The sequence below is a fragment of the Cetorhinus maximus genome, chromosome 11 (assembly GCF_964194155.1).
Source record: "Cetorhinus maximus chromosome 11, sCetMax3.hap1.1, whole genome shotgun sequence".
Taxonomy (NCBI): domain Eukaryota; kingdom Metazoa; phylum Chordata; class Chondrichthyes; order Lamniformes; family Cetorhinidae; genus Cetorhinus; species Cetorhinus maximus.
The window spans coordinates 38,462,519-38,482,645 of NC_135889.1; the positions used below are offsets into that span (position 1 = coordinate 38,462,519).

Sequence of the window (20,127 nt, forward strand, 5' to 3'; positions counted from 1 at the left end):
GTAGCATTGCCTTGATGTCATTTTACCACAACACTTTCCAAAAAAACTTAGAATTTTAAAAGTGATTGCTTCGGTGCAAAGTTCATTAATTCAGATTCACAAGTTTATACATTTATAGTTTAACAGAAGGATCAAGTGAACCAAAAAGATAGTAATCACATGTTTCATCAATTCTAAAGCTGTAAGCAATTGTAGTACAGAGAAAGCAGAGGGTTTAACAATGAATTTATTGTACCAAAGCTCAAAAAATGGTATTTACAGGCTGAAACAAAAAGACAGGTACTTCACGGAATGGTCAGTTTCTTGAAACTGAGGGAACATCCAAAATTTATGCTGTGTATTTTCCGAGAATATCGCCATCTCTAAACAAGTAGTAATCCTGAGGAAGAGAAAAAAAAGTCATCAAGAGAGAGAAAAAAAAACTAACCACATTGAAAACTACTAGATAATAATACCAACCTTATCATCTAGGACAACTTTAGTCCCTCCATATTCTGGGAGTAGAACTGTTTCACCAACTTTTACGTTAACTGGGTGGATGTCACCATTCTGAAATAAAAATGAAAATGAACCAAATATTAAAACATTCTTTAATGTTTGCAATCAGTGTTCTATTTTGTAACACCAGTCCTGTACTGTTAAAACATAATTTGCCAATTTACAGGAATTGCCACTTGTTGAAAAATTTTACAGATAACAAAATAAATTGAGTTAAAAGGAAGTGATTTTCTTACTAAAAACTGTTCCTGCGTGTGAGAATTAAAAGCCTGAGAATAAAAATCATCTCCAGTGATAGTTGTGCTTGAAAGTGTGACTACTGTAACACGATTTTTGAGATTTTCATTGTGTATCTTACAACTCCCATTAGTGTCCCTAACAAGGGGGGCCAAACTGATATTTCTCAATCTTTGCCAAAACCTTGGATTAGGAAATATAGGAAAAAGATAGTGTGTCCACCCCACCCACCAGGCAACCTGGCTTGGCTTTCTAAATGTATTTAATTTTAAAAACAGCAGGCCACTTTGTAACACATTGTAGGAGTATAATCCGTGATGTCAGATTTTGTTAGATCGCAAAAATTTAGGTGACTATGACATTATAATGGAAACATACCTTTACTCGGTTGCCAGGTCCAACCGCTACAACGGTTGCTTGAAGCACTTTACCCTGGGATTTTTCTGGCAGCATGATGCCGCCTTTTGTTACCTTTTCTGCTGCAACCCTTTCCACCAAAACACGATCAAAGAGGGGCAGAAACTTCTTGAACGCCTGACCTGCCTATTAAAATACAAAAACCCATTCAGTAACTTATTAGCCGACAGGTTACAAACCACATAATCTAGATTCCTTTATATAGTTTTAGCATTTCTGGCGTTGACAAGTAATGGTCAATACGAATGTATGTTGAGAGGAAAGGGGAAATTTGGATTTTCTGGGTTATAAAGAACTAGATAAACTTGTTATACCGTTGGCGTTGTTTTCACAGGGAGCACCATTGTACAGTTGGTTTCTAAATGTAGTAAATAAAGCTACACAAATGGAAGTTATTACAATTTTAAAAATGAAGCGTGATCGAAATGTTCAAAACACATTTTTTTTAGACGATTGAAACATACATGCATATTACCTAAAAAGTTGCGAAAAGAATTCGCCTGGAGACGTTAATGAGGGAAACAAGAAACTGTACGTTACATAAAATAAACGTCGAGGACATTTTGGTCTTAAAAAGAACGTTCACTCCCCAAATCTAAAAAGGCTCATTTGACCTTGTAAACCTCCCCCAAAACCTCAAACAAGGTCATACATAAAATGCACGTAAAGTGACTTTAATTATTCGTTTCATTCCAACTAACAGTGCGTGTTACAGAGTAACAAAAAATTGTGTCAATTTCTTCAGGCGACAATCCTTTTGTTACAAACTGATTTCTGATACTGACGCAAAAGGTAGATCATGAGCATATTGTCCATTCATTGCGATTGCAACCAATAGTGGCGTGGCGAACCGCTTCCCTTTCGGGGATAGGAATATTTGAAGAGTTGTAGTTGGATTTTTTTTTTGTCCCTCAACAATACAGAATTCAATTAACCATGCTGTATCTGACAGTTGCTTAAAATTGCGCCGTTTATCCTATCAAAGAACCGAAAAAAATTTTTTTACTTGCCAAGATATAAACTGGTTAATTCCTCCCGCTCAGCGTATAAAAACTAAATTGAAATATGTAAGCTTACCATGCCTGCTACCACTTTTTAGAAAGTGCTAGAAACGAGCCGAGCCTGCTGCAGCAGTAGCGATGGCAGCCTCTCCACGTGAGGAAATACCTTCGAACCCGGCGACGTGACCTCGAACGTCAGGAGAATGTTACGTTTGGACAAACACTCAATCCTGCACCTCGCAAACTCTAAAATTCACGCCCGAGCAACGGCCTGGCTGCATTTTATAGTCACAAGAATTCAGGCGCTTTTTAATTGCAATTTTAGGGAGGAAATGCAAAAATAAAATTATTGCACAACCGCAACGTGCACTTTGACCCCTGCTACGTTGAGCGTCTGGAAGTTTCTGGAACTCGAACCCCTGAAGCTGTATATGAGCTGGTCCTGGCCCTGGCCCCTGTTTTAGCGACCGACTGGATTGCAAGGGATGCTTTGCTGCTGATGTTCGGAAACCTGTGGATTGCAGTGAGCAGGTTGGTGTTTGTGGGAAAGGGAGTGTCAGTGGTGGTGCCTGAGAGGGGGCCGCTGATTGTGGAGTATACAGGGTGAGGGGCGGCCACGGCTTCACCACCCCCACCCCTCCAGACCCACGTGCTCCTCGTAGAGAAAGACTTCAGTCCTGGGAATCGTGCAGTTTGTGCGTAGCTGCAGAAGGCAGGGCTGGCACTGTCTAATTAGCTACTTTTTCTTTCTTCAATAAGCAAATCAGTAAGTACGACTGTTGGGAAATCGGTTGGGTAAATAATTGTTAATACATTTTTCAAACATATTTTAAAATCTTTTTATGCTAATGAAATGAAGTCAATGAATGAAGCACAGGAACCAGGGTTCATTGCTGGATATCTCATTTCAGGCTGACCGACAACTGCACTTCTTATTTACAGATCTGGATGTTTTCTTGTCGAACTTGAGACGAGTTAACTACTGGTTTTTTTTTATGCATTCCCCATTATTTTGCGGAATGTTGCGCTACTTTAATTTGACCTTGTGACGTGTGTCCCCTGGCGACATGTGGGGAGGCCCATATTACTGACTCCCATCTCTCAGCCTCTTCTAAATTAGCGTGTGGTTTAAAAGATAATCAATATTATCTATTTTTTGTTGTTGTTGCAGATAATGCTTCGTTTGCCAACCGTTTTGCGCCAGGTAAGACCTGTATCTCGTCTACTTGCACCTCATCTCACCCGATCCTACGCCAAGGATGTGAAATTCGGATCCGAAGCCCGGGCTTTGATGCTGAAAGGGGTCGATCTTTTAGCCGATGCTGTAGCTGTTACCATGGGACCAAAGGTTAGGGTTCTGTTATGTCCTTAACAGGCTGGAACTAAATGGTTTGCTATTATAGAAATATTCTTATTACATTTATGCTGATGAAACTAGATTGTGTAATGTTACACTTCGCTGCACAATAACATTAATACAAATAGTAAATAAAACTACTGTTGGAGTAGAATTGTTTTTGGACATAAGCTTTTTGTTGCTATTTTTTTCAGAAGATAAATGAGTTTGTTGCTGGATAATTGGTAGAATGCCTGTACCTATTTGAGAATCTTCAGAAATGTTTTTTTTTCTGCAGTTTGAAGCTAAAACATTGTTATATTCTTCAAAATACCAGATCAGCATGAGTTCTCCTTCACAAGACAAGTGGGTAGTGATTTATACTGACCAGAATGTTTCAATCACAATAAGCAGGCGACAACTGGACCTTGATGCAGAGTGTCTTTTGGGGGGTCTGCCAGCTGTTGCACTTGCATGGAAACTAATGTTTTCAGATTGTCTAAACCAAGCCACTGAAGTCCAAATGCCAATCCAACATTGTCACTCATTTTATTTAATATCTTTGTTAACAATGGACATGCTTGTCCCAGTTTTGGAGGGGGAAAAAGCCTCACCTATGTTATGACCAAGCAGTTGGTAAAGCTGAGTTTTTTTTTAAAATCCCAGAAGGAAACTTTGAACAACTGTCATAACCTATAATTTTAAGTGTTAAGTTTGGGATGCAATCCTATATTCAGGAATCAGACCACCAGTTCTTGAGAGGTTTTATATTAAGCTAAATGAAATATTTTATTAACTTGTACAAGTTAAATACATGGCTACAAATTACTATGATCATAACTTTTAACATTCCCAAACTAATCTCCATTAAGGCAATGGCAACCCATAGACTTAGCCAGACACCAGGCAAAGCATTTTCACTGTACGAATTCAAAATGAGGTTCTTTTCACTTTGGTTCCTGTGGAGACAGTTGGAAGTTTACAGCTGCTTTTGATCTCACATTGCCTCTGCTCTACGTACACAAAACTGCTGAAGTTATACCTAGCACAGCTCATTGAATGTAAATTCTCATTGTATCACCAGCCTCTTCTAACAATAAAACCCCTTTCATGGTACCAATTTTATTAGCAATATAAACATATTGCTTGGTCTCTGCTCGCCAGGTGCCAGAATTCACCCCACTTCTTGAATGCTCTATTCAAAAAAAAATGCAAATGCACTCTACCTCTTTGTTTACATCTCAAAACTAGCACACATCAAAGCACCCAGGATCTCACCTTGTTCCACCCCCTCACCTCTCTTTCAAAGTCATCATTTTGCACCACCCTACCAGATACAATAAAATTTTATCACAGATTTCTTCACTGCTTTCCTCCCTCAGCCTCTGCACTGAATGACTTCTCATTCTGTGATTTCAACCTCCACCTGAATTCATCGCGTTCTCTCTCCTCTTGCATTCACTCTTATCCTCTCTAAATCTCTGCCTGTGTGTAAACTTCCTAACCCATATTCACAGCCAGCCATTTGCATAGTCTCACTACTCCTATGGTTTCAATTGCAGATAAGACCATGTCTAATCACCTTCCTTGTATCACTCGTCACTGATATCCACCTTGCATGCCCCAATCCTACCACCACCTGTCCGGGGGGGGTGGAGACTTCCCTAATTCACTTACAGCTGTAGCTTCAAAATCCTGACCACCTAACCTTTGGCCCTCTGTTTGCTGTAACATTTCTCCAAGTACTGATTTACTCAACTGTAGTTCCACTTATGTCCTCATCCCCAATAAAACTATTACTCTCTCTCTCACCCTGGCCATTCCCCTGGTAAGGACCTCATCTCCCCTCACTTAAATTCAAGGGATGCTGACTTGTAAGGAAATGGTGGACAACTGGTTTAGCCATCCACTGCCAGATTTGGCTGGACCAGGTCCTCTTTTTTTACTTAAAACTGCTCACTATTCCAGGAGCATCCTCCAAAAGCAAAGATAAGCTTTAGCACCTTTTCTCTACTGCAAATCATCATCTTAAACCCCTCTTTCCCTTGTCCCTATCACTCATCTCCAACAACAAGTGTGAGGAGCTCATGGCACTAAGAATGAGAGTCTGATCAGCAGCCTTTGCAATGTAATGTCCACCTGGCCAAACTTCCTTTAATGCTCTACTCTGCTGTAGCACTGAACTCTCATCTTTCTCTAGTTACTCTTGTTTCTCTCCTATGTCTTCTGAGCTCATTTTGACCATGCGGCCCACCTCCTGTTCTCTTGATCCTCTTCCCACTTAACTGCTGATCAACCAACTTCCCTTTCTGGCCCCCATGTTAGCTGATAATTGTAAATGGTGTCTCTCTTCAGGTGTTGTCGTCCTCCTTTAAATCTGCTGTTATGATTCCTCAAAAAAAAACCCATGACACTTCCATGTTTACTACTATCCCATTTCCAACCTGCCTTTCCTCTCCAAAGCCCTTGAACATGTGTTGTCACCTCCCAAATCCATTCCCATCATTCCTGGAACTCCATGTTTGAATCCCTTCAATCAGGTTTCCATCCCTTTCACAGTACTGAAATGTTTCTTATCAAAGCCACAGGTGGCATCCAGTGTGACTGTGACAAAGGTAAACTTTCCCTCCTCGTCCTTCTCAATCTCCTCTGCAACCTTTGACTTGATTGACATCCTCCACTGTCATCCAGTTGGGTGGGACTGCTCTCGAGCACCATTGTGACTTTAAAATTCTCATTCTTGTTTTCAAATTCCTCCATGAGTCTTGCCCCTTCCTATCTCTGTAATCTCCTCCAACCCACAATCCTCAGATATCAGTGCTCCCTCAATTCCGGCCTTTTGCGTATCCCCAATTATAATTGCTCTGACAGTGGTGGCTGTGCCTTCAGTTGCCCTAGGTCTAAGCACTGGAATTCCCTCCCTAAACCACTCTACCTTGCTTTCTTCCTTTAGGACACTTCATAAAACCTATCTCTTTGACCAACTTTTGGTCATCTGACATAATATCTCCTTATATGGCTCAGTATCAATTTGTTTTATATTGCTCCTGTGAAGCACCTTGTGATGTTTCATTATGTTAAAGGCGCTATATGTATATAAGTTGTTTATTCCACAGAAAATGAAACATGGTTTTGAAAATTGTGCGGTATAATTTGTACCTTTTTTCGTGTGCATTGTTTCTGTAGCAAAACACATTAGGGCTGGTCAACTCCAGTGGGTTGTCTTAGCCATTTTAACCAAGCAATCTTTCTGCACTTGCCCTATTACACAGAATATATCTCTTTCCCCTGCTGTGCTTTATTTCAAGTCTGTTCTGATATCTTTCTAGGTACCCGCACAGTGATCAGAAAAGATTTCCAATACCAAGGTGTGAAGCATGTGCCTGAAAAACCAGGCACAACATTAAATCGCTGATTATTTTGGGCCATCTTTCATTTTAATCACCTTTTCATCTGACCAGAACCCATGAGACTGTCTTGAGCAATTAATCCCTTTTTAGGCAAGCTTTCAGTCAAACCACATTTTAAAGTTTTGTTGATAAATGGCCAAGTATCCCAAATTTTGATGAGGGGTTTTAGCACCATGCTTATTTGAAAATGTACCATTACTTGCAAACTGGTGTATTCAGTGACGAGTTTGATCCCTAAGCAGTCAATTAAGCCAATTTTTCCACAGTGAATTTGTCAGGTGTTGCTTTCAACCAGTTTGTGACCTGGTCATTAAAAAGTAGCCATTTCTAAGTGACTTGCACATTAAAGAGTGACCATTTTTTTTGCAAGGTGTCCGAACGCTGAAGGCACCTGGAACCATACAATTCCACAGCAAGAGTAGGTGTCTCCATGTTATTGAGGAAACAAAATAACGAAAAACGGATCATAGTAAATGTATAACTAACAGTGGTCCAATATGTTTACTGTTTCTATCTAGGGTCGAACAGTTATTCTAGAACAGAGTTGGGGAAGTCCTAAAGTGACAAAAGATGGAGTAACAGTAGCTAAAGCAATAGATTTAAAAGATAAGTACCAAAACATTGGTGCTAAGCTAGTACAAGATGTTGCCAACAACACAAATGAAGAGGCAGGTGATGGAACCACCACAGCAACAGTTCTTGCAAGAGCCATCGCTAAAGAAGGGTTTGAAAAAATCAGTAAAGGAGCTAATCCAGTGGAGATAAGGCGAGGTTAGTTTTTGATCTGTTTTTTTCTATTGATTACTACTTCCAATTATGATTTTAAACAATATGCATTTTCCAACCTGAACACCATATCCTACTGATATACATTTCTTACTAAAATTTTGTACATGTAACATAAGCATTTGTGAGTCTCTAAATTGTTGAAATAAGCACAGCAGTGTGCTCCAAATTGCAGTGAAATGAAGGATCAATTCAGCTGTTTGTGGTGGTGTTAGTTAAGATTGCATGGGGCAAGCCAGCATGCACCAGTGTCGGTCCCCAACCCAGATAAATGGGGCGGGTTTGTGGTAGGAAGAGCATCCAGCTGTAAAACCACCCACTTAATTAAAAAAAAAATGATGGTTAATATGAACCAGCATTGTGGCAATCCCATGTAACATGGGAAAAGCCAAAAGAGAAAGGAAAGAAGGTGGTGTTAGTTAAGAGCACTAGGAGAAATCACTGCTCTTTGAACAATACCACGGGATCTTTAACCTTCACCATAGCTACCAGATGGCACCAATGTTCCTCTAAGCTGAATGGGTGCGTGGCCATGCAGCATCTGGAACTGCACTAAAGTCATACATAACAAAAAATCTAGAAGGAATGTTGGATGGTACCTCTCCCCTTGTGTTCTTTCCTTGCTCACAGTTTGACTTGTCTTCCATGTGTACACTCTCCTCCAGCCTTTTATGCTGAATAATGCAGTTAATCTGGACTTGGTGTGCAACGTCACAGAAAAAATACTAGTAGGAACTATAAGTAAAATATTGGATCACGCACATGATTAAGTTAACCATTTCTGCACTGCTCATCATGTAATGTTGTTGGGAGGCACAGTCCAGTGTGGTTCAGGAAATAATTACTTGCTAAAAGAAATCCATTCTGAGCATTACAGAGGAATATCTAAAAGCTTTCTCTGCTGAGACTGTTGGATCTCAACTAGGGTGGTGATGAGGGTGTAACAGTTGACCTCTAATGTTTGTCAAACGTACTCTTTAATGTTGGGATTAGGGGGTGAAACCAACCAGTGTTCTGCTCCTTACTGGTGACTTCAGTGAGAAGGTTTGTGTATGGATGGACATAGTACAGGGTGTGTTTGGCTATGACATTGTTCTACTGAATTCACACATGAATGGCCACTTTACAAGATTGATATGGTTGTAAAGATCTTTGCTCTTCTGTCCAGGATAAAATCTGCATTCCTTTCTTTTCCTCATTCTCTAGCCCATCTCAACCATTTAACTGTCTATACAGAAGACCATTGCAGCTGTTGTTAAGTAGTGCTTTAGATTAAGGGCCCAAGTTCTTCCAAGGTTGTTTTCTTGCAGCTTGACCCTATAACACCAGTAATTGGTCTTGTGGCTCCTCTGTGCTGCCTCCATGGTTTAAATGTTTTTGTTCGTGCCTTGGTGATCAACATTCACCGGCTACTCCAGATTCACTCAGTAGTACACTGTACTGTACAGCTTTAGTCTCCTGACTTGTTTGGTCCTGCAATATAATTGACTTTCTTATCAGTCTTTTTAATTGCTTTTTAATTGTGATCTGATGTTAAGTGCTGAAACTATTACTGTGCTAGATGCCTTTTCTTCTGAACTGATCTGCATCATTTGTAGAATGTTTGCAGCATCTTGAATTTTAAAAGTTTTGAATTCCATCTGCCATTGATTTGTCAAACAGCCGGTTTATCAAATTCCTTTTGTCAGTTGCTGGCTCCTTTTGTTCATCTTGGCAGCCCCCTTTTTGAGTGTCGGTCTGTGAACTTGATTAATTTGTGTTAGCTTTATAAATACAACATTGAATTAGATTTGGAGCAGTGGGGAGGCCAGAGTACTAAATTCTAGGTGACTCTACTTGGTATTATTCTCTCTCTGCACCATCCTGGCTCACTTGCCAACACGTACCTGCCACTTGCTTTCTTTCCTCCTTCCAATTCCTTATCATGCCCACATTTTACCATTATATTCAGACAGCTTTCAGCTCCAGTAGCATCTTTCATTTTTATCTGAGGGGTTCTGGTGCCCGTCAGCTTGTACCCTAGAAGGGGATGTGGACAAATAACTAGTATTAGTTTTCAATGTAAAATATGAACTTTTTGTGAAAGCAGTCATTTCTCCTTCAGATTTCTCTAGTGTTTCAAAGAATTTGTTAATACAATTGTTTTAGATTTTCCCTTGCAGCAACTGTTGGACCTGGTCTAATCCTTTGTTCTTTTGGTGCTTATTTGCAACCATCACATTCCAATTTATTGTATTCAGCTATCAAATTGAGTATTCTCCACACTAATATAAAATTTTCCTTTAACTGAGCTAGATAGTAGACATGGCACATGCACCATTTTTCTGTAATATGTGTCTCTCACAGTTTTGATTTTACCTATTGAGCAATTTCTACATGATTGGAGCAGGAATTCTGACTACTAGTGGTGCTATGGTAGAAATATTTTCTCTGTGCAGCACCATCCTTTGATCAGAATGGGGTACTACAAGGTTCTCATCACTTCCTTTTGAAATAGCCATGGGACCTTTCTAGTAACTTATCAGGGGGGATCAATTTTTTTCTCTTTAAAAGTCAGCTGAAAATCTCCTTTCCCTGGGACTTAATTCCTGGCCTGTATGTAAACTTAACTGCAGCAAAAACAAAAGAATTACTCAAGTCATTTGAATTAAGCTCCATAAATAACACAGTAGTGAATTTTGAGTTTAAATAATGAATTATCACAAAAATTAAGAGTATATCTGATGTAAAGAATGAAATAAGTGAAAATTGACCAAGATTGATCAAAAATTTAAAATGACAAAAATTAAACAAAAAAAATTCTGGTGAAATGACCTATTAACTTTTCCAAGAAGACATTTCCAGAACCAATTACCTTTCCAAAACAAAAATACCTGGAAAAACTCAGCAGGTCTGGCAGCATCTGCGGACAGGAACACAGTTAACATTTCGAGTCCGAATGACCCTTCAACAGAACTAAGTAAAAATAGAAGAGAGGTGAAATATAAGCTTTCCAAAATGCCATTATAAAAAAATCAGCACAGGTTGTTTGCTGTCAAGTAATCTGCTGTCAGAAAGTGATGTGTTGCTGTGTTTGGGAAGTGGGCATAGACACGGTCTGGAGCCAAATAAACAAATATACATACCCACAAAGTCATGGTGGCAAATTTGAGAGTTTCAGGAGGTACTGAAATCCCAAAAAGATTGATATCCTGAGTGTTGTTTTTTTTTTGGTGAGGGAAAAGTCATGGGTCAGCAATCTACATAAGCAAGGAAACTAATGAAAAAAAAATTGACATTGGATCAATTTTATTGCATGCTGATCGTGTACCAGTTATCATGTTAATTATAATTGATTTTTAAAAACTGCTGTGTGTTGGTCCAGACTCGGTGGGCCAAAGGGCCTTTTCTGCACTGTGAGATTCTGTGATGGCAAAGTTGTCAGTAATGTCCAGCCCTAGGTTAAGACTGTACAAATTTGTAACATTGAGTATGCATTTGAATTTTTGTAGACTTGTAACTTTAAAAAAAAAAGCTGATAAAACTTTTAAACATATTTGTTAACTAGTTATTTTAAATTGTAAAATCATTAACAATTTTAATGTATCTGTTAATTTTAACTTCCTTTTTGTAGGTGTAATGCTAGCTGTAGATACTGTAATTGGTGAGCTGAAAAAGATGTCCAAACCAGTTACAACCCCAGAAGAAATTGCTCAGGTATTTATGTTTCAAGTAACACATAACTTAAAGTGCTATCTGCAAGAATCTGTGTTGCTTCTGTTCTGGTTTTTCCATAAATTGACTATATCTTTAATAACTGAACATTAAATTTAGATGTATAGATAGCTGTTTAATATATTGTCAAGTATAAATACACCCACAGTGACATTGAGCCAAGATGCAGAGAAGACATTCGGAACATTCCAAAAAGCTAATTAAAGGTTGAGTTCAAATGAAATATTCTGGTCATGGATCAAAATCTCATTCTTGCACCACTCAAATAAAGAAAAGACGATTTATATTGCACTTTTCGTGACTACTGCTCAAAGTGCTTTACAGCTAACATATGCACATCAAACTCAAACAGTAATATGATAATGATCAGATCATCTGTTCTTTTGATACTTATTGAGGGTAAATATTGGCCAGAACACCGGTGATAACACCTCTGCTCACAATGTGCTTGTCTTGAGTTTCTGGGACTTTGTTATATTTTAACTATCACAGTGTGGGTTCAGAACAAGGAACAGGTTTCTGGTGAAGGTGAGGAAAAGAAAACTGAATAAACTCTCACAAGGCTTGTATGCAGTAATGTCACTGATTTGTGGTTTTCACAGAAAATTGAAAGTAATTGAACTGGTTAGCATAATCCCTAGGCTCTGGTTTTCAAAAAGGCCCATGTAATAAGGCTGTTCAAAAAGGTATAACAATGGCCGTGGCTATGTCTTGAAATGGCAAAATTAAAGTGTATTATTTTCTGTAGCTTTCTGCAACATGTGTCAGATTTTTTTTTAATTGCAAAAAGTAAACATAAATGCACGCTACTAAGTTTCTGTCCCCCCCTCCTCCCCTCTTCACCCCGTAGTTCCTGTTGCCCTACTCTGGATTCTCTGTCTTTGGCCTTCTATACTGTCCTGTCTGAGCTCAATGCAAGCTTCAGGAACATATTTCCCCCTGGTGCTGTGAAAATTAGCCAAGAATTGTCTTGGAGCTGCTCCTGCTCCCTTACTGTAACTTTGGACGCCTGTCTATAAACAGGGTTTCTGGCAATTTTATAGCAGGAGAGTGGGAGCTGGAAATTCTGGGCCATAACTTTATAAAATGTAGGCCATAGCTTTCTTTCCTAATTACTTTTTAGCAGAGGATGTTAATGGTTATGTACATATTCTTTCACCTCAAATTGGTAGCTGCTAATGTGATTGATTTTACAGTGGTAGATTGCATAGCATCTTAACCTGTCAAGTAGCATTAACATATATAATTGTAGTTATTGATGGCTGCAATACAGCCTAACTGTCTCCTTAACCATTCTGTAACTGGTGTAACCCAGTGTTTTCAGAAAGTGACTTTCTTTTCCTTTGTTACAGGTAGCAACTATTTCAGCTAATGGAGACAAGGAAATTGGTGAGCTTATCTCTGATGCAATGAAAAAAGTTGGGCGAAAGGGTGTCATCACTGTCAAGGTAAGTACAATAGATAGAAAAGTTGAATTTCTGTGCTAGCGTACTATTGACTTTTTTTTTAAAAAGTATTGTTCTGATGGTTTCCTTGTTACGTATTGTGTAAACAGGATGGAAAAACACTCCATGATGAGCTTGAACTCATTGAAGGAATGAAGTTTGATAGAGGTTACATCTCACCTTACTTCATCAACACAGCTAAAGGTATGTAATTCTTCCAAACTGCCTCTGATTCAACTTTTTTTTAAAAAAAGTCCCCAGGACAATACCACAGCATCCTCTCTACTTCCCCTTTCTCACAAAAGATGTTGATTAGTGTCAGGATATGAATCTGCAGGTGCTGAACAGCATCACCAATGCTCTCAATATCTTGACTTGGCATATATATTGCCATTCCTTCACTGCTGGATCTTGGAACTCTCTACCTAACAGCTTTGTGAAAATACCATTACTATGTATCAACTGCAGAAACTCCAGGCTCACCCATCATCTTTTCTAGGGGGTGGATAATAAATGCTGTCCTTGGCAGTGATAACCATATCTCAAGATAAGTTTATTTTTTCAAAAGTTCATCATCTGGTATCTTGCCTGGGTGTCTTTTCTTTGTGTAAAACTTAGAAAGTAAGTTTTGCCATTCAGCCGTGAGAGGTACTCAGCCTTTATCCTGCCTTTGAATGATTGTTGTCTCTGCTTTAAACTGGATACTGTTGACTTAGCTAGGTCTTGGAAATATGTGAATCATTCATGATAATATAAAGAAAATAGTCTTAATGCATTTGTTTTGAGCAACCGTTCATACCAAATTCTGCATTGGCTTGGCAGGTTATTCTTGACTGCCATTTTCTCTCTTTGCTACTCTCCACTAAGGGGTAGATAAAATGAGGTGTCTAGCTGGTATTTGAACTCTCAACTCTTCAGATTGGAATTTGAGCACTACAGTAGTCCCAGCTGCTGAATTGGTCAATTATCTAGAACAATAATGTGTTTACAATAAAGAACATTGTTTATTCCTAGTTTATTTTTGAACAGGGCAGAAATGTGAATTCCAAGATGCGTACCTTCTGCTCAGTGAAAAGAAAATCTCAAATGTACAATCCATTGTGCCTGCCTTGGAGATTGCCAATGCACACCGCAAACCTCTAGTTATTGTTGCTGAAGACATTGATGGAGAAGCGCTCAGCACATTGGTTTTAAATAGGTTAGTTTTCCTGCTTTCTTTCAACTCAAGAGACCTTGAAACTAAAAATTAAACATACTTTTGTAAATGTGTGCTCACATTATGTTTTGATTAAAGATCAAAACTAACATGTTTGTGTAAAATGATTAACAGTGTGGGATGAATTAGGTTTTGTGGTATCGTCATGAGAATGACACCCCCCCCCCTCAGTGAGAGAACAAGTTCAGCCAGACGGAGGAGAGTGGTGATGGATGGGGATTGTTCAGGCCTCTGTTCGAGGAAGGAGCGGAGAGCCCTCAGACCATCCCGATGGGGGGTGGAGGTGTAGAGGGATTGGACGTTCATGGTGAAGAGGAGGCAGTTGGGGCCAGGAAACTGGAAATTGTTGATATGATGTAGGCCGTCAGAGGAATCGCGGATGTAGGTGGGAAGAGACTGGGCAAGGGGAGAGAGAATGGAGTCAAGATAGCAAGAAATGAGTTCCGTGGGGCAGGGACAGGCTGACATGATCGGTCTGCCAGGTTTCTTTAGTTCTGATGAAGAGTCATATGGACTCGAAACGTTAACTGTATTCCTCTGCAGATGCTGTCAGGCCTGCTGAGTTTTTCCAGCTATTTTTGTTTTTGTTTCAGATTTCCAGCATCTGCAGTATTTTGCTTTTATCTTTGAAGTAGGTCTTGACACCACTTCAGGTGTGAAATTCCACGTTCTCAGAACAGGTCTGTCAGTATAATCCACATAGGAATTTTCCAGGAAGTGGTCAGTATCGACCATCAGTGTCTTGTATTTTTTTTTAGAAACACGGGTCTTCCTTAAAACGTTCTATATGCCCTTAAGTAGTTGAAGCTGTAGTCCATTTTCATGACATTTATTTTCAATTAAAATGTTTTTAAACTGATCTGCATTCTGCATATATGTTTTTCCTCCATTCAGGCTGAAGGTTGGCTTGCAAGTTGTGGCTGTTAAAGCACCTGGATTTGGTGACAACAGGAAGAACCAACTGAAGGACATGGCCATTGCTACTGGTGGTACAGTGAGTAGAGTCAAATAATACTTAAATAAACATTATTAAATTTGTATGGAGGAAACACAATGGTCCATGGCACTTGCTGTTAACCTCAAAGCTGTTCAGAGAGATCTAGCAGGCTATGTGGTATGGTTTTAACTTTTCCTGTCACTAATTTAGAGAGCAAAATAAAAATTGAGACATGCACATGGGATTAAGGCAGAAGCTTTTTAAAAATTACTGAAAATGTGGAATTTTATCATGGAGAGATTTGACACTCCACAACTATAAAAAGTTTTTTGGGGCCAGGGATGTTCCGCAGTAATTATGAATTTGGGACACTCTTTGGAAACCCAGTTACTTCATTCAACAAGGTGCAACTTTTTCAAGAGTTTTTACAATGAAATTAACAGCATGAAAGGGCAAGTTTTCATACAGTTCAGTAATTTCTAACTGATGACAATCTGTGGGAACTTCAACAGAGCACCCTAGAAGAAGCATAGAATCACTGCCAGCAACTTATGGATTTTTGCATTTAACTGCATATGCAGTTTCCAGATGTTGCTGCCAGTTTCAGAGAAAGCACTGACAATTTCATCGTCATTACTGACCGAATAACGCAGTGGTACATTACTTGAATAGCCACTGGTCTTGGGACACGTTGCACAATTGAACTTGAGTATGAAAGAACTTAAATTGTCCTCTTATTGGTCGTGAAATTTAAATTCAAATTGAAATTACTACCACGCATACAGTATGAGATGGGACTAGTTATGGGGATTGGTCAGTTCAAAGTTGAGGGAGAATGTCTTTCTGATCTTAACATCTCTTGACTGCATTATAGCCCCTATTTCACGTGCCTCCAGGTGCAGGCTGACTATTGTACTTGGGCTGTATTGTCCAAAATACAGTGGCCAAAGCTGGTTACCAAGACAGCAATTACAGTATTCAACCTTGAGAACTTGACCTTCTGACTAGGTTTGATGTAGTTTGGGACTCACTGCTCAGTTCAGACTGTTGAGAAATAAACGCATAAAGGATATTATGAACTTGAGGTTGGTTCAGTAAGGTAGCTTCATAACCCCTGTTTAAAAATCAATGGAAATTCTTAATTAGCATCATTGGGAACTAAAGTATATCTGATTTTAATGATTAAAATCAGAAGATTTTTTTCACTGATTCTGAAAGACTTCTGTAGACTGAAGCTTCAAATTTAATGGTAATACTGATTGGCATCAAGCCTCATTTTGAAATGCTGTTCTATAATGCAGAGGGCTGTGGAACTCAATGCAAAAAAGTTCTTGGCCTTCTAGCAGTGGTCCTAATCCCATGTGCAGCCTGTGTTCATTTCCCTTAACCTCCCTTTTCTTAAATGTTTATATAATTTCTGCTTCAATCACTAATTATAATTATAGTAGTTCACACCACAATGCCTCAGTGCTGCGTTTCACCTCCCTGCCCTAAATTTCTTACATTAATCTATGTCCCCTCATTCTAGACTCCACACTAGCAAGTCTGTTTCTATCTAAGATCCACCCATTCATAATTTTCATACCCTGTGTTCTAAAGAAAACAGCCCATTTTACACACGAATGATTTTCTACCAGAGGTGGAACTATAAAGATTTAGGAAGGGGCATAAAGGTCAGGGTATATTCTAGGATTTATAGTGGGAAGGCTATGATGGATCATAATTCGTCAAGAATGTTTCTCATTTTCCCCCAACATTGAGCCAGTGTCCTTTGATCATCTATGTATTCACTACATAGCTACTGTAAATATCATCGATAAATAAATGGTATTTCGCCTAAATAACGTACTTAAACAATTGACACACTGCATGATGTGTTTGTGGGAAAATACATTGTCTGACTTGATCCCTGATCTGTACTGAGTTAACTGATGTTATCCAGGATTCCTGCTTATGATTATTATTCCTTGGCCCTTTTTGGAAAATGAGCATGTGGGTGAAGACTGAATTGGGCTTTGCTGTTGATGTCCTCTATGGGTGACTATATAATTATCTCTAATACAAAGAATAGCCATTAGGGGAGAGCCTATTGATATGTGGCTGGTGCCCGTTAAACTGTTTGAGCACCATTACACAGTATCTTTAGAAGAGAATGGGATAAAATTGTGAGGGGAATATATTGCCTATTTTTATTATATTGTCTCCATATCCAAGTAATAAACTTTTAAATCTTTTTTTATATAATTATGTGGTGTCTGCTTGATGAATTCACTTCAACTCAGCAAATCCAATTGAACTAATGACAACTTGAAGGAAGTAATGTAAATTTGTATTTTAAGACTGGATTTCAATGAAACTTGCCACCTGTAAGAATTGAATAAGAGATTTATGTTGAATCACAGAAATTTTTCTGCAGATAGAGTATAACAAATATTTCATGGTTGGATTTCTGCTTTAGTACAAGTAAATATCTAACTCTGAAAACTCTTGTAGGTATTTGGGGATGAAGCAATTGGACTGAATGTGGATGATATCCAGGCCCATGACTTTGGTAAAGTTGGTGAAGTTGTTGTCACCAAAGATGACACCATGCTGTTGAAAGGCAAGGGTGACCAGACTGCAATTGAAAAGCGCATTCAAGAAATCATGGAAACATTAGAAGTTACAACAAGTGAATACGAGAAGGAAAAGCTAAATGAAAGGCTGGCCAAATTATCAGATGGTGTTGCAGTGCTGAAGGTAAAGAATTTGTAGACTAATGTGATTTGTGTGCACAAGCAATGTGCCTTCTGTGTGCATATGGATACTGTCTTGAAAATATATTTGGATTGACTTAATTGGCTTTAATGTCCATTGCAGTGGAGCTGATACCAAAAAGGATGGGAATTTTAACTTTACCTGTAAAACCAAGATAAATTATTGGGAATAAGAAGTCAGCATGGCTACCAAATGTGGTTGGAAAGTGCCTAATCCTGAAAGCTGCATACTTAATCTACCAATAATGGAATTTTCCTGCAACAATAATATTGTTTCCACTCCCTGAATTCAAATACACTTGGTTGTTAGTATTCCTTTTCTTAACCCTGGCTACATTGAAGCTTCTGGCAAGGGAGGAAAAGAAACTTGGAGCTGGAAGCCTCTACTTTTAGTTGATTGCCAAGTTTTGTCTTTGACATTTTTGATATTGAAACTGTTTTTCTTTACCAGTGGCATTTGCGGACCTGCAGAGTCAGCATTTGGTTTTGTGTATCTGCTTTACCTATGTGACAAATTTGCAATGCTAAAATCTATAATTCCAACTATATTGAACTTGACTATTCACTTGTGGATATAGATTGGTGGCACTAGTGACATAGAGGTGAATGAGAAGAAAGACAGAGTAACTGATGCACTTAATGCTACTCGAGCTGCTGTGGAGGAGGGTATTGTTCTTGGTGGTGGATGTGCTCTACTGCGGTGTATCCCAGCATTGGATACACTCCGACCTGTCAATGAAGACCAAAAAGTTGGTAAGTGATTCAGTGGTACTGTATTGCTTTTCCTTGTTCATTTTCAGCAACAGAAAACATGACTTTAAAATGACTAAAATATCTTTATGCGACTTGTCTGGAATATTCAAAGTGTCAACTTAAGTCCTTGTCACTAAGTGGAGATATTGACATAACTGTCACCAAAAGGATATTTCCATGATGAGCCTTTTACTTGTAAGAGCATTTTGTTTCTAGACAGGCACTAGTAAAACCAGTGGCCTGCATTTGGAAATAGTCACAAGCAATGTTCCCTCTTACTACTTCTGTTTGCTATGCACAAATGGCTTGTACAGCATAGTCCCTTTAAGATTAACTTGTAGCTGTGCAGTTTAGAGGGGACATTGTTTACAAGTTTAATCAGTATTTATGGCCTGGATTTGAGTAATTTGCATATGGCTTGGAGTGTTCATGATTAATTTGTACGTTTTTGTCTTTCAACAGGTATTGAAATTGTTGGCAAGGCTCTGAAAATACCAGCTATCACAATTGTCAAAAATGCTGGAGTTGAAGGAAGCCTAATTGTGGAGAAGATCTTGCAGAGTCCACCAGAAATTGGCTATGATGCAATGGCTGGGGAGTTTGTGAAGATGGTAGAAAAAGGAATTATTGATCCTACGAAGGTACACTCAGTTTGTAGTGTGTATATACTTTCCTGTAATTTCTGGATTTAAAATATCTATCAAGCCATGATCACTTGCAATATGCACAATCTGTAAATTGTCTCTGATCACTTGATACAGATACTATGGACCCAAATTTAAACTTCAGATACCCACTGCACCCTTTTGGGTGTGATTTGAGTAAAGTAACCTTCGTCCCTTAAGCTTTACAGAGCATTATTGCAATTGAAGGCCAACTTGAAGTTCAGAAACCCTTAACATAAATCACTACAACTGCTGCAGAGCAATTGGTCTTCACTTTTCTGTACAAAAATCTGGAGTAGTGTAGAAACTAGTAAACTTTTTTATATTTTTACTTGCAGGTCGTGAGGACTGCTTTGTTGGATGCAGCTGGTGTTGCCTCTCTCCTAGCAACAGCAGAAACTGTAGTTACAGAACTCCCAAAGGATGACAAGCCACAGGGAATGGGGGGTATGGGTGGCATGGGTGGTGCAGGTATGGGTGGTGATATGTTTTAATCCCTTGCTACAGATCTTTCCCTGTGAACTGAGGTGACTGACATGTTTAATATGGTCTCAATTGAATGACTGCTTCCAATCGTGAAGACTACAGGATGAATGAGTATGAACCAGGCTTTGTGGAAAAATGGCTCTATCATTGAAATGCTTGTAATTAAGTTAGTGGAGCGGAGTTGAACTGTACTGGATCTCATAAGTAACTTGTTACTGCCCTCTCAGTACTAAGAATTGTAATTTATTTTATATTGAATAAAATCAACATTTGTACATTCCTTGAAGTACTGGATGGGTACCACATACTTAAATTCACTGGTTTTATTGGAACAGTACAGTGCTGACTTTTTTTTTTAAAAAGTATAGGTAACAAGTTAAATGATCAAGGCAGGTTTTCTGTGAAAAACAAGACTCAGATCTGTACTCTCTCCAGCGCAGTACAAGATCATATCATGTAACAATACCATA

The 20,127-nt window shown here is 38.8% G+C and overlaps 2 protein-coding genes across 5 annotated transcripts; one reads left to right on the forward strand and one right to left on the reverse strand.

Moving 5' to 3' along the window:
- Window positions 1-208: 208 nt before the first annotated feature.
- On the reverse strand, window positions 209-2,461 carry hspe1 (heat shock 10 protein 1). Of its 3 annotated transcripts, none has more exons than XM_078551827.1 (4): window positions 2,230-2,461; window positions 1,114-1,278; window positions 460-549; window positions 209-379 (listed from the first exon to the last, which is right to left on the reverse strand). In XM_078551827.1, the coding sequence occupies exons 1-4, from the start codon at window positions 2,230-2,232 to the stop codon at window positions 329-331; spliced, it is 309 nt and encodes a 102-aa protein (XP_078407953.1). In that variant the 5' UTR covers window positions 2,233-2,461; the 3' UTR covers window positions 209-328. The 3 variants fall into 3 exon arrangements, with proteins under 3 accessions (XP_078407953.1, XP_078407952.1, XP_078407951.1); XM_078551826.1 differs by lacking the exon at window positions 2,230-2,461 and adding an exon at window positions 1,617-1,637; XM_078551825.1 differs by lacking the exon at window positions 2,230-2,461 and adding an exon at window positions 1,467-1,511.
- Window positions 2,462-2,659: 198 nt separating this feature from the next.
- On the forward strand, window positions 2,660-19,937 carry hspd1 (heat shock 60 protein 1). Of its 2 annotated transcripts, none has more exons than XM_078551822.1 (12): window positions 2,660-2,684; window positions 3,325-3,501; window positions 7,418-7,670; window positions 11,299-11,381; window positions 12,752-12,847; window positions 12,955-13,048; window positions 13,874-14,042; window positions 14,955-15,054; window positions 17,491-17,736; window positions 18,332-18,506; window positions 18,969-19,147; window positions 19,510-19,937. In XM_078551822.1, exons 2-12 carry the CDS (start codon window positions 3,328-3,330, stop codon window positions 19,663-19,665), a joined length of 1,725 nt encoding a protein of 574 aa, XP_078407948.1. In that variant the 5' UTR covers window positions 2,660-2,684; window positions 3,325-3,327; the 3' UTR covers window positions 19,666-19,937. The 2 variants fall into 2 exon arrangements, with proteins under 2 accessions (XP_078407948.1, XP_078407947.1); XM_078551821.1 differs by lacking the exon at window positions 2,660-2,684 and adding an exon at window positions 2,793-2,919.
- Window positions 19,938-20,127: the final 190 nt, after the last annotated feature.

Bases quoted from the DNA above. Each gene is read 5' to 3' on its own strand.
- hspd1 (XM_078551822.1), top strand. From the start codon at position 3,328: ATGCTTCGTTTGCCAACCGTTTTGCGCCAGGTAAGACCTGTATCTCGT. The intron at 11,382-12,751 runs GTATTTATGTTT...CCTTTGTTACAG, and splicing joins CCCCAGAAGAAATTGCTCAG to GTAGCAACTATTTCAGCTAA. The intron at 18,507-18,968 runs GTAAGTGATTCA...GTCTTTCAACAG, and splicing joins CAATGAAGACCAAAAAGTTG to GTATTGAAATTGTTGGCAAG.
- hspe1 (XM_078551825.1), bottom strand. From the start codon at position 1,496: ATGGTGCTCCCTGTGAAAACAACGCCAACG. The intron at 1,279-1,466 runs GTATAACAAGTT...GTATTTTAATAG, and splicing joins CTGTGAAAACAACGCCAACG to GCAGGTCAGGCGTTCAAGAA. The intron at 380-459 runs GTTGGTATTATT...TCTCTTCCTCAG, and splicing joins AAGTTGTCCTAGATGATAAG to GATTACTACTTGTTTAGAGA.